At 41.7% G+C, this 16,374-nt stretch overlaps 1 protein-coding gene across 2 annotated transcripts in view; it reads right to left on the minus strand.

The window, feature by feature from the left end:
* hgsnat (heparan-alpha-glucosaminide N-acetyltransferase) overlaps window positions 1-16,374 on the minus strand; it is a 379,450-nt gene that overhangs the window by 62,540 nt on the left and 300,536 nt on the right. For both annotated transcript variants that reach the window (XM_028802147.2, XM_028802148.2), the window contains exon 16: window positions 8,061-8,131. In XM_028802147.2, coding sequence (XP_028657980.1) covers window positions 8,061-8,131 — 71 coding nt within the window. The remainder of the gene's footprint in view (window positions 1-8,060; window positions 8,132-16,374) is intronic.

Below are 16,374 nucleotides of genomic sequence, written 5' to 3' on the forward strand. Positions count from 1 at the left end.
AAATTCATTGTTTTCCTCAGAATTCTACACATAACACCCCATAATGACAACGTGAAAAAAGTTTACTTGAGATTTTTGCAAATTTACTAAAAATTTAAAAAACTGAGAAAGCACATGTACATAAGTATTCACAGCCTTTGCCATGAAGCTCAAAATTGAGCTCAGGTGCATCCTGTTTCCCCTGATCATCCTTGAGATGTTTCTGCAGCTTAATTGGAGTCCACCTGTGGTAAATTCAGCTGATTGGACATGATTTGGAAAGGCACACACCTGTCTACATAAGGTCCCACAGTTGACAGTTCATGTCAGAGCACAGACCAAGCATGAAGTCAAAGGAATTGTCTGTAGACCTCTGAGACAGGATTGTCTCGAGGCACAAATCTGGGGAAGGTTACAGAAAAATTTCTGTTGCTTTGAAGGTCCCAATGAGCACAGTGGCCTCCATCATCCGTAAGTGGAAGAAGTTTGAAACCACCAGGACTCTTCCTAGAGCTGGCCGGCCATCTAAACTGAGCGATCGGGGGAGAAGGGCCTTAGTCAGGGAGGTGACCAAGAACCAGATTGTCACTGATTGGAGAGAGGAGAAAATTCCAGAAGGACAACCATCTCTGCAGCAATCCACCAATCAGGCCTGTATGGTAGAGTGGCCAGACGGAAGCCACTCCCTAGTAAAAGGCACACGGCAGCCCACCTGGAGTTTACCAAAAGGCACCTGAAGGACTGACTCTCAGACCATGAGAAACAAAATTCTCTGGTCTGATGAGACAAAGATTGAACTCTTTGGTGTGAATGCCAGGCGTCACGTTTGGAGGAAACCAGGCACCGTCCCTACAGTGAAGCATGGTGGTGGCAGCATCATGCTAAGGGGATTTTTTTCAGCGGCAGGAACTGGGAGACTAGTCAGGATAAAGGGAAAGATGACTGCAGCAATGTACAGAGACATCCTGGATGAAAACCTGCTCCAGAGCGCTCTTGACCTCAGACTGGGGCGACGGTTCATCTTTCAGCAGGACAACGACCCTAAGCAAACAGCCAAGATATCAAAGGAGTGGCTTCAGAACAACTCTGTGAATGTCCTTGAGTGGCCCAGCCAGAACCCAGACTTGAATCCGATTGAACATCTCTGGAGAGATCTTAAAATGGCTGTGCACCGATGCTTCTCATCCAACCTGATGGAGCTTGAGAGGTTCTGCAAAGAGGAATGGGTGAAACTGGCCAAGGATAGGTGTGCCAAGCTTGTGGCATCATATTCAAAAAGACTTGAGCCTGTAATTGCTGCCAAAGGTACATCGACAAAGTATTGAGCAAAGGCTGTGAATACTTATGTACATGTGATTTCTCAGTTTTTTTATTTTTAATAAATTTGCAAAAACCTCAAGTAAACTTTTTTCACGTTGTCATTATGGGGTGTTTTGTGTAGAATTCTGAGGAAAAAAATGAATTTAATCGATTTTGGAATAAGGCTGTAACATAACAAAATGTGGAAAGAGTGATGCGCTGTGAATACTTTCCGGATGCACTGTATAGTGGGCGGCACAGTGGCACAGTGGGTAGCGCTGCTGCTTCGCAGTTTGGAGACCCAGGTTCGCTTCCTGTGTTGGCTGGGATTGGCTCCAGCAGATCCCCGTGACCCTGTAGTTAGGATTTAGCGGGTTGGATAAAGGATGCACCTGACCCGACACAGATGGACACAGAGGCACATTTAAAATAGAACAAATATTTATTTTTCTTCACTTGTGGGGCACGTCTTCCCCGTGAACCCCACAGGCAATACACAGTCCCAAATAACAGTACACCAAGTGTAACACAAAGCACTTCTCTTTCTGGCACCATCACTCCTCCCAGGCAACCTTGTCCTCCTCAACCAGACACCAACCGATGAGTGGTGGTCGCTGGCTCCTTTTATGATCCACCTGGAAGTGCTCCAGGTGCTTGATCGCTGAGTTCCGGCTGCACTTCCGGGTGTGATGAATATGCTGCCCACACGGACTCAGGAGTCACAATTACAGCACCCCAAGGCGGTGCCTGCGGGACCCAACAGGGCTGCACCCAACTCCAATTCCTATGGAGCCCTGCGGGAAACTGAGGTATCACTCAAACTCGGGGGGGGGGGGGCGGGGGGGGGTGTCATCTAGCGTCCAGGGGGAGGTATTGCACTATCCAGGGCTGCTCCCCCTGAATATAGTGTGCAGGTGCGTCCCGGCTGGGCATGGACCCCGGCTGCCTGCCACTAAATATTATTTTATATATAATATATATATATAATATATATATATACACACACACTCACACACAGTTAGGTCCATAAATATTTGGACAGAGACAACTTTTTTCTAATTTTGGTTCTGTACATTACCACAATGAATTTTAAATGAAACAGTTGACAGCAGTTGACGTGCAGACTTTCAGCTTTAATTCAGTGGAGTGAACAAAAACGATTGCATAAAAATGTGAGGCAAACTAAAGCATTTTTTGAACACAATCCTTTCATTTCAGGGGCTCAAAAGTAATTAGATAATTGACCCAAAGGCTATTTCATTGGCAGGTGTGGGCAAGTCCGTCATTATGTCATTATCAATTAAGCAGATAAAAGGCCTGGAATTGATCTGAGGTGTGGTGCTTGCATGTGGAAGATTTTGCTGTGAACCGACAACATGCGGTCAAAGGAGCTCTCATGCAGGTGAAAGAAGCCATCCTTAAGCTGTGAAAACAGAAAAAACCCATCCGAGAAATTGCTACAATATTACGAGTGGCAAAATCTACAGTTTGGTACATCCTGAGAAAGAAAGCAAGCACTGGTGAACTCAGCAATGCAAAAAGACCGGGACGTCCACGGAAGACAACAGTGGTGGATGATCGCAAAATCATTTCCATGGTGAAGAGAAACCCCTTCACAACAGCCAACCAAGTGAACAACACTCTCCAGGGGGTAGGCGTATCGATATCCAAGTCTACCATAAAGAGAAGACTGCATGAAAGTAAATACAGAGGGTGCACTGCAAGGTGCAAGCCACTCGTAAGCCTCAAGAATAGAAAGGCTAGATTGGACTTTGCTAAAGAACATCTAAAAAAGCCAGCACAGTTCTGGAAAAACATTCTTTGGACAGATGAAACCAAGATCAACCTCTACCCAGAATGATGGCAAGAAAAAGTATGGAGAAGGCATGGAACAGCTCATTATCCAAAACATACCACATCATGTGTAAAACATGGTGGAGGCAGTGTGATGGCTTGGGCGTGTATGGCTACCAGTGGCACTGGGACACTAGTGTTTATTGATGATGTGACACAGGACAGAAGGAGCCGAATGAATTCTGAGGTGTTTAGAGACATACTGTCTGCTCAAATCCAGCTAAATGCAGTCAAATTGATAGGGCGGCATTTCATGATACAGATGGACAATGACACAAAACATACAGCCAAAGCAACCCAGGAGTTTATTAAAGCAAAGTAGTGGAAAATTCTTGAATGGCCAAGTCAGTCACCTGATCTTAACCCAATTGAGCATGCATTTCACTTGTTGAAGACTAAACTTCGAACAGAAAGGTCCACAAACAAACAGCAACTAAAAGCCACTGCAGTAAAGGCCTTGCAGAGCTTTAAAAAGAAGGAAACCCAGCATCTGGTGATGTCCATGAGTTCAAGACTTCAGGCTGTCATTGCCAGAAAAGGGTTTTCAACCAAGTATTAGAAATGAACATTTTATTTCCAGTTATTTAATTTGTCCAATTACTTTTGAGCCCCTGAAATGAAGGGATTGTGTTAAAAAATGCTTTAGTTGTCTCACATTTTTATGCAATCGTTTTGTTCACCCCACTGAATTAAAGCTGAAAGTCTGCACTTCAACTGCATCTGAGTTGTTTCATTTAAAATTCATTGTGGTAATGTACAGAACCAAAATTAGAAAAAAGTTGTCTCTGTCCAAAGTATTTATGGACCTAACTGTATGTATGTTTGTATGTATGTTTGTATGTATGTGTGTATATATATATATATATATATATATATATATATATATATATATATATATATATATATATATATATATATATATATATATTGTCGCAGGTGGCCAGGATGATTACCTGGCCAGGACGCCAGAAAGGACTGGAAGGTGGCGGGAATAGCTTCCGGGCCACGAGGGCACAACCGCCATGGAGCAGGAGAGGACCACGGGAAAGGTGAAAGACCTGTTGGACTTGTTGGGACCCGTGGCCACCGCCTGGGGGCACTATAAACCTCGTGGGACCCAGATATTGTTACTTCCGCCACACTCAGCAAGATGGCGGAGGAATCTGCCAGGAAAGTCTGGAGTGTTTCCGGGGCAAAGGGCAGCACTTCCACCACACCAGGAAGTGCTGCCGGATGGACGTCATTAGCCACCTGGAGCAAATCTGGGCGGGAATAAAAGGGGCCGCCTCCTTACAGTCATAGAGCCAGAGTCGGGAGTGGGAGTAGGACGAAGCTCCCTGGAGGAGGATAGAGGCGGCAAAGGACTGAGATATTGGGGTGATTATTGCTTTGTGCCTTGTGGGTAGTGGTGGAATTGTTTATTTAATATTTAATAAACGTGTGTGTTTTATAAAGAAGTGGTTTCTGACTGGTGGTGTCCGGGCAACTATCACAATGGCGCCCGAACAGGGACCTCCCACTTGCTATCAAGAGGGGGACTCACTAAATACATTTTTTGTGAATTGCCCGGTACCCCAGTCAGCCATGCACATGCCTGGTATGGCGCCGGTCCACACACACACCACGGGCGTTCTGCGAATCACCCTGAGGCTGCCGGAGACTCTCCAGAGTGCTGCTTTCCACCCAAGGGGGTTGAGAGGGGCCAGCCAAGGCAGAGGAGAAGGGGATTCCCCAGCGTCTGTCATCGGCGGAGGGACTGCAGAAGGCACTAGCACTGAATCGTCAGGAGGAGTGTACCTGGAACCGTGTCAGTGGTTGGAGGATCCGCCGTGTCTCAAGAAGCCAAGGCAGAGTGGCTGCGAGGAGTCTCATATATCCCTTGGGAGAATAGAGCAGATGGCTGAAGACCGGAAGTCCTGCCCTGTGACAGGCGAGAGATTGGACGGTGTGTGCCATGTGCCCGTCGGTAATTGGTTGAAGACGGGACAGGCGAACGTCAATCTCGAGCGAGGGCAGAGTCCGGTGGAACCCGGAAGAAAGAGACAAGAAGAAAAGCCGGTGAGTAGGAACGATTTAATATTAAATCCTCCACTGGCTGATTCTGTGTTTGTATCTGTAGATCCAAAGGAATCGGAGACGATGCTTCGATTAGCGCAGGGGATCATGCAGGTGGAAAACGACCTCCGTGTATTTAAAGACGAGCTGGAGAGGAAGGCGGTCGCCTGAACATCACAGGGTGGATGGGCGCGACGCTGGAAACTTTGGCTGGAGGTTGGTGACGGTAAAGGCAAGTGAAACCGTTACCGGAGAAAAAAAAGGGAGGTGCGAGCAAATTCGTTCCTGGATCGCGTGGTTCCAGGGACTTAGTAGCTGCATCTCCGACAGAGGGAGAAATAAGAAGGGCTGATCTCTGGGAAGGGGTGGAGCCAGGACGCCGGCTGACTAGTGCCCAGGGTCCTAGTGCTCTACCGCCAGAGCCAGCATCACGCTCGCGTCAGTTTGCAGTCGGAGAAATAAGAAGGGCTGATCGCTGGGAAGGGGTGGAGCCAGGATGCCGGCTAACTAGTACCCAGGGTCCTAGTGCTCTACCGCCAGAGCCAGCATCACGCTCGCGTCAGTTTGTAGGGGCACAGGCGGCAAGGGGTCTTTTCCTCTTCCATAGGAAGACCCAGGCCGTCAGAAAGCCCCAGAGGAATAGGGAGAATCGGAGGAGGAAAGCCGGTTCTTCCTACAGTGTGAGTAGTGAGTACGTGAGCGCACGTAAGGGGACAAACGGTCCTCTACAGGAGCTGTGGGGTGCTCCTCAGTCAGCAAGAGCGATTTCCCTAAGTATCTGGAGGACGGGGAGTGGAAACAAATGGAGCGGGTGCCAAGGTTTTGGCGACCAGGGTGCTGGTCACAGGGGGGAGCGTTGGCCCTATTTCAGAGTAAAAGCCAGACAGTGGCGTCAGGGCAACGTCTCCGCCCCGGTGTCTGTTTTGTTTTATACAGGGCCAAGCCGGGAGAAACAGAGATTGCCCGCTTCATTATACACTCGCGGGAACAGTCCTGTTCTTCGCTGGAAAGAGGGCACTGTCACAGGTGGCCAGGATGATTACCTGGCCGGGACGCCTGAAAGGACCGGAAGGTGGCGGGAATAGCTTCCGGGCCACGAGGGCACAACCGCCATGGAGCAGGAGAGGACCACGGGAAAGGAGAAAGACCTGTTGGACTTGTTGGGACCCGTGGCCACCGCCTGGGGGCGCTATAAACCTCGTGGGACCCAGATATTGTTACTTCCGCCACACTCGGCAAGATGGCGGAGGGATCTGCCAGGAAAGTCCGGAGTGTTTCCGGGGCAAAGGGCAGCACTTCCGCCACACCAGGAAGTGCTGCCGGATGGACGTCATTAGCCACCTGGAGCACATCCGGGCGGGAATAAAAGGGGCCGCCTCCTTACAGTCATAGAGCCAGAGTCGGGAGTGGGAGTAGGACGAAGCTCCCCGGAGGAGGATAGAGGCGGCAAAGGACTGAGATATTGGGGTGATTATTGCTTTGTGGGTAGTGGTGGAATTGTTTATTTAATGTTTAATAAACGTGTGTGTTTTATAAAGAAGTGGTTTCTGACTGGTTGTGTCCGGGCAACTATCACAATATATATATATATATATATATATATATATATATATACACATACACACACCAACGATATTATACACTTCAGAATCTTGGGCAATTCTAAACAAAAAAATAACGTCAGTGGAAATGCCTAAGTTAAGGCAAGTGGTAGATGAAACAAAAAAGAGACAGGATAAGAAATCAAACAAAGAATTGGAAACACAAACACTCAATTAAGTCATAAAAATAGAACAGTTACAGTGGTACTGACATTTAATATGGATGAATTAATGAAAAAAGATGTTCAAAAAGTGGAGTGGTGGCTCTAAGGCCAGGGATCTGTGCTGGAATCTGTAAGGTTGCCAGGTCAAATCCCATTACTGCCAAAGGGATTGTAATCCACTGGGACATGAGAAAGGCCCTTATCCTGAAAATTGCTCCAGGGGCACTGTACAGTGACTGACACTGGTTCTCTGACCTCCAAAGTTCATACGAAAATACAATTTCCACTCAGGGATTAATACAGTGTACCAAAATAACGTATGGAGGAAAAAGATTTAGGGAAGTCTTAGAAGGATGCAGTTTGTGATGAATACATCCAAGAAGCAGCTGAAAAGAGTATTATGACCAAGGAAAAAAAATGAAGATCCTGGCAAAAGATGGATTAAAATATAATCAATGGCTCAAGACCACTGCACTGCAAGGTATAATGAGAAAAGAGGAAGTAACATTTGTAAGGTCTTTAATTTGTTGTTTTGATGGCTCACACAAGTGCTTACAGGGCATGTTAAAGTGGGAAACTGAAACAAAACCTCAAATTTGAAATGCCTACCATAGTGGTGCATTGTAAAACTAAATGCATTATTATTTTATGCAGGATCAGACATAATGTTGTGCTTCACAGTCTACATAAAAAAGGCGCTGTCATACTTATGTCTCTCAAGATATTTCAGTTTCAGTAAAATAGAAACACATAATAAATTGCAATATATTAGCAAATTAAACAACTAAAATTAGTATTTCAAAAATTAGGCTGGAGCAGTTTCTGGCAGCATAAGGTGTGAGGTAGGATCAAACCCTGGATAGAGCACCAGCCCATCATATGGGCCCACTCATTCATACATTCACAGGGGATAAATTCAAAATTGCCAATCAACTTAACCTGTACATCTTTGGGGATGTGTGAGGAAAACTGCAGGACAACCCCCACAGTGAATACTTGCACAATGGTACAGTAAACTAGCTGCACATAGATTCTACAAATAATGAAATAAGGATGTACAGTTGAGAAAGAGAGAAGCCAAAATGTGCAAATGACTGTTTTAACTTACCATAGATTTTTGTTGACAGGTATGAAACCCTTGTCTTTTGAACACTGTGTTAAAATTGCTGATAAAATTCCCTGAAAAAGAAAATCAGAATGTGTATTTAATGGAAACAACCTTATTGCAAGTTCTATCACTGTAGTACCACTGTCTGTTTTGAGCATGATTTCTCTCCTATCTGCCACTTTTTTGATCTTGACATTATAAGTTATTTTCATTGTCTCACTTTATGAGATATTCAATAAAAATAATAAGAGTTTATGGAGAAAAACGCATCTCTGCAATAACCACTGCCCTGATGTTATAAATATATGCATTTAAAATCAGTCACTTTGAAAGACATACAGAGTACAGCAGCCTATAGGACGTAAAAGAACATCAGTTATTTGTATTAAAAGATTTACATTACATAAGAGGATGGGGGAAAAAATCCTTAATTTTTTTTTGTTTTATTTAAAGAGTAACCTGTGTTTTTCAAAGTACACTGCTATTCCATCTGGTAATACTCCAGATATTGCTGTAAGAATCTTAGGAGTGGTTTTAGATCCAAGGCTATATAAGAGATATACAAAGTGTAGAACCTTTTCAAAATCTAGTAACAAATCCAAGCTCTAGTGACATGGGTGCTTGATGGCATAGGTCTTGCCTACTTACATATTTAGACAATTTTAGGTGAGACATAATTTTAGCTGAAATACGGCATGCTTGGAGTATATTATACCAAAATATATTTAATGATTGAGAAAGGTCAATTCATTTTTTTTTTTAATTTCAATGGAAAAACCTTTTCCTGACATTTCCTAAGGTTACTGAAGATATTCAACAAAATCTCAGAATCATCTCAGGTACTGATACAGATAAAAGCTGGGGGTAAGAGTATGTAAGAGTGGTATAGGATATGTACAAGGGAAGTGTAACAGTGGTGGGGTCTGCAGTAGGAGTGATGGGTGCATTCAACGTAGAGGTAAGATTATATCAGGGACTCTGGAAAGGTTGAGATATGCTCTACTGTAGAGAGGAGAGGAATAAAGGTCAATAGGAACAAGACAGAATACATATGTGTGAATAAAAGGGAGGTCAGAGAAATGGTTAGGATGCAGGGAGTGCAGGCAGGGTCGAGTGGGTGGAGAAGAATGTCAGGAGTGATTTGTGACAGATGGGTACCAGCAAGAGTGAAAGGGAAGGTCTACAAAATGGTAGTGAGACTCGCAAGGTTATATGGGTTGGAGACGGTGGCACTGACCAAAAACAGGAGACAGAGCTGGAGGTGGCAGAGTTAAAGATTGTAAAATTTTCATTGGGTGTGACGAGGATGGACAGGATTAGAAATGAGTACATTAGAGGGTCAGGTCAGGTCAGTCAGAGACGTGAGGTTGCATTGGTTTGGACATGTGCAGAGGAGAGTTGCTAGGTATATTGGGAGAAAGATGATAATGATGGAGCTGCCAGGTAAGAAGAAAAGAGGAAGACCTAAGGGGAGGATTATGGATGTGGTGAGAGAGGCCATGCAGGTGGTGGATGTAACGGAGCAAGATGCAGAGGACAGGAAGATATGGAAAAATATGATCCGCATTGGATATAATATAATAAAAAATATGTGGATATAATAAAATGAATGCTTTGTTGGAAGAAGCCTGGTTTATCAACCAGGTTTATTATTATTAGCCTGGTTCTTCGTGAGCAGTGTTATAATTAAGGGGGGTACAAAATATAAAGTAGGTATAGGAAAAGCCAAGGAAGAATATTTTCAGTCAGACAACATTAAATCAAGTACTTTAATTCAGAATACTTGATTGGTCAATGAATGTATAATTAGTATACTCCACTGTTGTATTTTTCATTACAAAGCAATAACACTACGCATTTTTTCTCTGTCAAATGTTTGATTTTTAAAGATGTCAATTTTAACCTCTGCACAGCCAACAAACACATTTTGCATGAAGTGTGCATGCACACATCAATAAATGGAAAAATACTGAGCAAATAAAAATAATGCAGAGATGCAATCAACCTTAACTGCCAAGAATAAAAATAAAGTTTGGAAACTCTTATGTCGCAAGTACGACTTTGCAAGTTTCACACACGTGCGCATGGGAGGCAGCTAAAGGGCTTGAGTAAGGGCAGTTCCAAGACATACCGGGATGTGGCAGAGTGCACTGACTCTTTTTCTCCCTTGCCTGCAGACCATTCACGGGAGATCCCACCTGGTCCTCTTGATGTCACTTCTGGGACCAAGCCAATGGAAGAAGACCTTGCCGGCTCCAGCCCTTGTGATGTCACATCCGGGCTCGCACCAATGACAGAAGACTTCATGAGCCCGACTCCTTTGACTTCACTTCCTGTCTTCCCCTTTAAAAGTCTCCACCTTTTCCCTGTTCCCTCAGTTCTGTTTTGGACTCGGTTTTGTGCACATCAGTGCATATCTATTGAAAGCAACTTTGCAGCCAGGAAACCAAATTATACGGGTGGCTGCCCCAAACATTTTCACAACTCTTATGTCTGGTTATTGTAACACAAGGTATAGGATGCTTAGCTTCATTGTTATTTTCCTCCTTGTCATGCATTAGGGAAACATTTAAAATCTGTAAGTGTTGACAGCCGTTACACATCTGGTCTGCAAATTCTAACTTCATGCAGAGTCACCTTGCCTGTCATTTTTTCAGTGAAATAGCTTGTCGCATAGCATATTTTATTACCCCATATAATAAAATTAAGTTTAGGGTACAGCAACATTGCCTGCAACTTAGAAACAAACCATGCACTCTATATCACCGGACACACATTCAGAAAAAGACAGTTTAAAGTCACAAGTCATGTTAGCTTGTACATCTTTGGAATAGGGAAGGTAATCCAAGAATGCCCACTGGGAGAGCATGCAAATTCTACACAGACGGAGCATATGAGAGTTGAGATTAAAACCCATGAATCTGTAGAAATGAGACAACACAGCTAACCACATTCCAAGGATGTGCAAGTTAGGTAGATTAGCATCTCTAAACTGGTTCAAAATGGGTGTATGTGTGCATGGCAATTGACTGGCGCTCTTTCCAGTGTTGTATCCTATTCTTCACTCAGTGTATACACATAATTGCTCTTTTAGCATAATTGGGTTAACAAAATGGATAAAATGTCCTGTACACTATTATTGCTGTTGGCCTGTGTATATGAGGAATCACAGTTCAGGGTATATTTGAAGTAGCCACACCATTACTGTGTACTGCATACTTAATATTTCATTTACTATCTAGCATTGCTACTATAAGTTAAAACTGCAGAGGCTCTGATTGGTCTTCTGTCTGGGGTACAGGGGCTGTTGGGGTCAAAGGTGGTCAGAGTGGCTCTTAAAAGGAGGGCAGGTGTCCAACGTGGGCAGAGTGTTTTTTATGTAATCTGTGTTCCGTGTACCTGTCTGTCTGCCTTCTGTTGTATAAACCGTACTTAGTCGTCGTGTCCTGGATTGTTTCGTTGTTGCAGTCTGGATTGTCTTCTGTCTACCTGTGTGTTGAGGACTGATAGTGGATTCATGGCCTTCCAGCAAGAAAAGGAGCACTCCTGAACCGTCCACCCGTCTTCACCATTTTCTGGGACCACCAGTAAAACTGTTTTTTCATTCCCTTTCAGCGTACAGATCTCTGGACTTACTATCTTCATCATTTTATTACATCTGGTGCAGTTTTCTATGGACTTTGCTGTGGGGGGTTGTTTGTGTTTGTGTGTTTAATGTAATATCACTGTAGGGGTACAGGGGTGGTACTGTTTTCATTTAATTTCATTATATTCTTTAATTGTTGTTTGATACCAAAGTGCATTATTTTGTCTCTGTTTGTGAGTGTGTATGGGTCGGACCAAGGCTGGGAGCGTCCCTGAGATCTCCATAAAAATAAATAAATCACTGTCTTCTTGACAGTGTGAATCTTAGCGGCACTGGACCACTACAACTATTTTTATCCTGCTTTGCGCTCAAAAGCTGGCTGGACATGCAAGTGCATTTGTGAAATAAGCTAATAAACTTTCAATGCACAACAACTTTTGGTAGATGAAACCTGTGAATATCACTTGTTAAAGCATGGTTAATTATTTTATATATTTTTTGATATTCACTTCACATGCAAATTATATAATGAATATATAAGGATATTAAATTATGTTAAAATAAACTCTTTGTGACAAATTATATTGAAAAGTCTTGTGATATAATATATTAAAAGCATTTATGATCTGCATACTTCCAAAGAAGATGAATGTAATTTACTCCATAGCACATTTACTGCATCAATATAACACACATTTTGGTAATTGAGTATAATTAAGGACATATTTTCCATATCTAGACATAAAAATGTTAATTGCTGCAGTTGGAAGCTGCCGTCTCACTTATGCTGTTGCTGTACTTTGTATATAAATGTCAGATCAAATGTTGTTTACCTTGATTTATTTACTTATCTTCCTACAGTGTAAAGTCACAAGTAGACTGCAGAGCTTGCTGTGTTTGATCGACATGGACATGCTCACAAAGTACAGCGATGGCAAAAGTGCGACACCAGCTTCCACCTGCAGCTATAGACTCTTCAGTACGCGAGTGACTCTCCACACTAGTGTTTAGATCTGGATAGTGTAAGTGCCCAAAAAAAAGAAGTCTGACTGCATTCTCATACCATTGCTTGTGTACTGAAGTGTCAGCATACACTTTTCGGGTCATTACACATGTACTTTGTGAGCAAGGTAAATAGGTAAATAACATTTGATCTAACATTTATATACAAAGTACAGCGACAGCAAAAGTGCAATGTGCATTCTTTCTCCGATGTAGAACCCTCATCATCATCTGAGTTCAGCTCTGTTATAGCACGTCTTTATGTGAAAACAGCAGTGTCAGATCGGGAGGGCACGTGAACATGACTAGGAGAAGAAAAATAATTACAAAAAAAAAAAAAAAAGCTAACCTTTACAAGTACCATAAATTTACACCGGCTATTACAGACTCAAATCAAATGTATGTTTTTACTCTAAAATAGTAAGAATAAGAGCAGCTCCCTTCTCAAAACAGGGGTTTCTGGGGTCGATCTGTGACCTTTTGATTACCAGTCAGCAGTTCTTACCACTGCGCCACCAAAGTGGTCATATTAAAGGGATGTCAATGTCAAACCCTAACGCAGGTTCTTTATCTGCAGTTATATTCCTGAATAAAAGCGCATTTGTTTTGTTATACTGTACTTGTACCTTTTGTAAAAGTGTTTATTTGATATTTGGACTTCAGGCTTCACACATTATACACTTCATATGTCTACATTTTGTCAATTATTACTAAAATATGAAAAACGTTTCTGTTTAAACGATGTATATACTGTACATAGATTGTTGTAGACACAGAACACACATGAAATGCATGTATTCCAAGTAACAATATATTATTTACCCTATACAACTCTAAGCAACTCACACGCAGGTAAACAGACTTGAGCTGAGTGAACTTTCTACCCTTTCTGCATTGGTGGGGGGATGGGATAGCAGGCTGATTGATGCTTGTGCTTATCGACACATTTTTAACACAAAAGACACTGACGGAGAGGTGTGAAGGGATTTAAGATGGGCCGGGATTATGAGTTTTTTCACAAGCTTTGGAAATTCTAGTGTTAAATGAGGCCTTGGGTACAGTAGCTCCCTTAAACCAAATACTTTAAACACTAGAATACCTGAAACCTGTGAAAATATTCGTAATGCCGGGCCACCTTAATTTAACTTGCAGCTTCTCACCACTGCACCAACTGCCCACCGAGAAGCACCTTTGTTTTGTAAATGTGTCAATCAAGATCGAACCTGCAACGTCTTGATTACGAAGCAGCAGTTCTTAACCCTGCACCAGCCAAGAAGATATCTACAAGACAGCCGTGTTACTACTGTGAAACGTGCAAACACACACATGCATGCAATCATCTTTACTTCGTATCGACTGATATTTGGGCTTCAGTTTTCACACATTGGCAGCAACATGTAAATAGAACAATTTATTATTCTTCGGTTTTGCTCCTTAATTAAAGCACACTTATTTTGTTAAACCTTTTGTGAAAGTGTTTATTGGATATTTGGGCTTCAGTCTTCACACATTATACACTTCACATCGGCATTTCGACATTATTACAGTAAGATGAAAAATTTTCTGTTTTAAGTTGTGTTCAACATTTCTTGCCTTGCATTTCCTGTCATCCTATATTTACACAGATCGTTGTAGACATGGAACACACATTAAATGTATGTATTCCAAACAACGATATATTATTTTCCTATACAATTCCAGACACCTAACTCCCAGATAAAGAGAGTGTGAGAATTTTATGTCAGACTTCGGCTGCCTTGCTGGGGAATGGGATAGCAGGCTACCTGCCTGCAGCCGATTGACACATTTGCAAAACAAAGGTGCTTATTGGTGGGCAATTGGTGTAGTGATAAGGAGATGTGGGTAAAATTAAGGTGGCCCTTAATTTAAGAACATTTTCGCAGGCATCAGGGATACTGGTGTTAAGAAAGCACATAGAAAATCAAAATGGTTTAATGAGAGTACTCACATTATTTGATTATAGTGCCAAAAACTTGTGTAGATGGAGAATAACAAAGGTGCAGGTCTTCTGAACTGCATGGCTAGACAGTGTTAAAAAGTATAAAAAAGCTCTCTTTATGAATGACTCTGAGTATTATTCTAGATTAACAAATGACAATAGAAAAAATCCTTGTGTAGTTTTAGACTAGTTGCTAGTCTAACAAATGGGAATCCTGAACCACAACAGAAGGTATCTTTGGACATTAGTAGCGCAGATTTTTATTAAATTCTTTAATGGTAAAACCTTAGCCAAAATACCTGGCAACAATGATAAGAAATTAGAGTTAAAGCTAAATTCTGAAATTGCAATATACTTTTACTCAAGATTACAAAATGTCCACAAACTTTCTGAAGCAGTACATCTCTAACCAAACACTGAACTTTGTATGCCGGAATGTCAAAGGTTTCAATCGCGATCTAAAGAGAAAAAAATATTCTCCCACCTCACAGACCTAAAGGCTAAAATAGTATTTTTACAGGAGACTCACATAATAAGTAAGGACCAATTAAGTTTGCAAAGAGACCTGGTCTGCCTAATTGTTCCCTCCAGCTATATAAAAAAACCAGATGTGTGGGAATTTTAACACATAAGGCAATCTCATTTGTAGCATCAGATGTCATATTTAACCCTGAAGGGTGCTATATTATGGAGATGGGTAATTTGTACAATTTTAAAGTAATTTTGATAAACGTATATGCACTGAATATGGATGTTAGAGATTTAATCCAAAACTTATTTGCATCAATTGCCAATATGAGCACTCATAAAATTAGAATGGCTGGAGATATTAATTGCATTTTATATCTAGATCTGGATAGATCATTAACTACAATGAAGATAATATCCATTAGTGCAAAAGCAAATCACACAGTTTGTAATGGATCATAATTTCATAATTTATTAGACCTGTAGCTGCATTTGTCGAGGGTTTCTAAATATTCAAATTAGTTCAAATGCAGCTACAAGAAAGGCATTCCATCAGTAGTACAACAACAAAAAAACTTCACAGTCCAAATGTCTTCCTTTTAAAGATTTTAGTGAAATCCAAAGCAATCCGTTCACATAAAAAATAAATAAAGAAGTTGAGAATACATGCAAACAAAGGGAAATTGTTTATCTTTGGTAAGTATCTAGGTTATATTTCTAAGGTTTCTATCTGTTATTGCATACACTAGGACCTACGTTTGACCCATGTACACTAACAGTCAGAAAACTATATGCCCTTAATGTCTATCTGACTAGTGGTTTATGTTTCCATCAAATGGTCTAATTTCAAACTATGGGCTATTTTGTTGTCACTCAGAGCTAACATTAAGAACATTCCATTACCTTCAACTTATAGGGGTGAAATTGAATTTTCCATTATCAACATTGAGGCTACATGATATTCAAGATGAAAACTAAGCAAACTAAGATAAATTTATCACTAACATTAACTTAAAGAATTTAGCTCTTACAAGACCCGTGGAGATTCTTAAATTCAAATTCAAGAGACTATTCCACTTCTCTCAGGCACATCATAGCTGTATAAAAATTGATTATACGTTCATCAATTAATAAATTTATTGCCCACTATCAAATAATATTGTTATCTCAGATCATGGAGATTGTATCATTTTGCCCTACAAACTCATCTTGTAAATGGCGTCTTAGCCCTGTTGTTAGCAGATGCATACTTTACAGAGGTCACCTCTAAACAAATTCAATTACTTTTAGAGGCTAAT

The sequence above is a fragment of the Erpetoichthys calabaricus genome, chromosome 5, assembly GCF_900747795.2.
Source record: "Erpetoichthys calabaricus chromosome 5, fErpCal1.3, whole genome shotgun sequence".
Taxonomy (NCBI): Eukaryota; Metazoa; Chordata; class Cladistia; order Polypteriformes; family Polypteridae; genus Erpetoichthys; species Erpetoichthys calabaricus.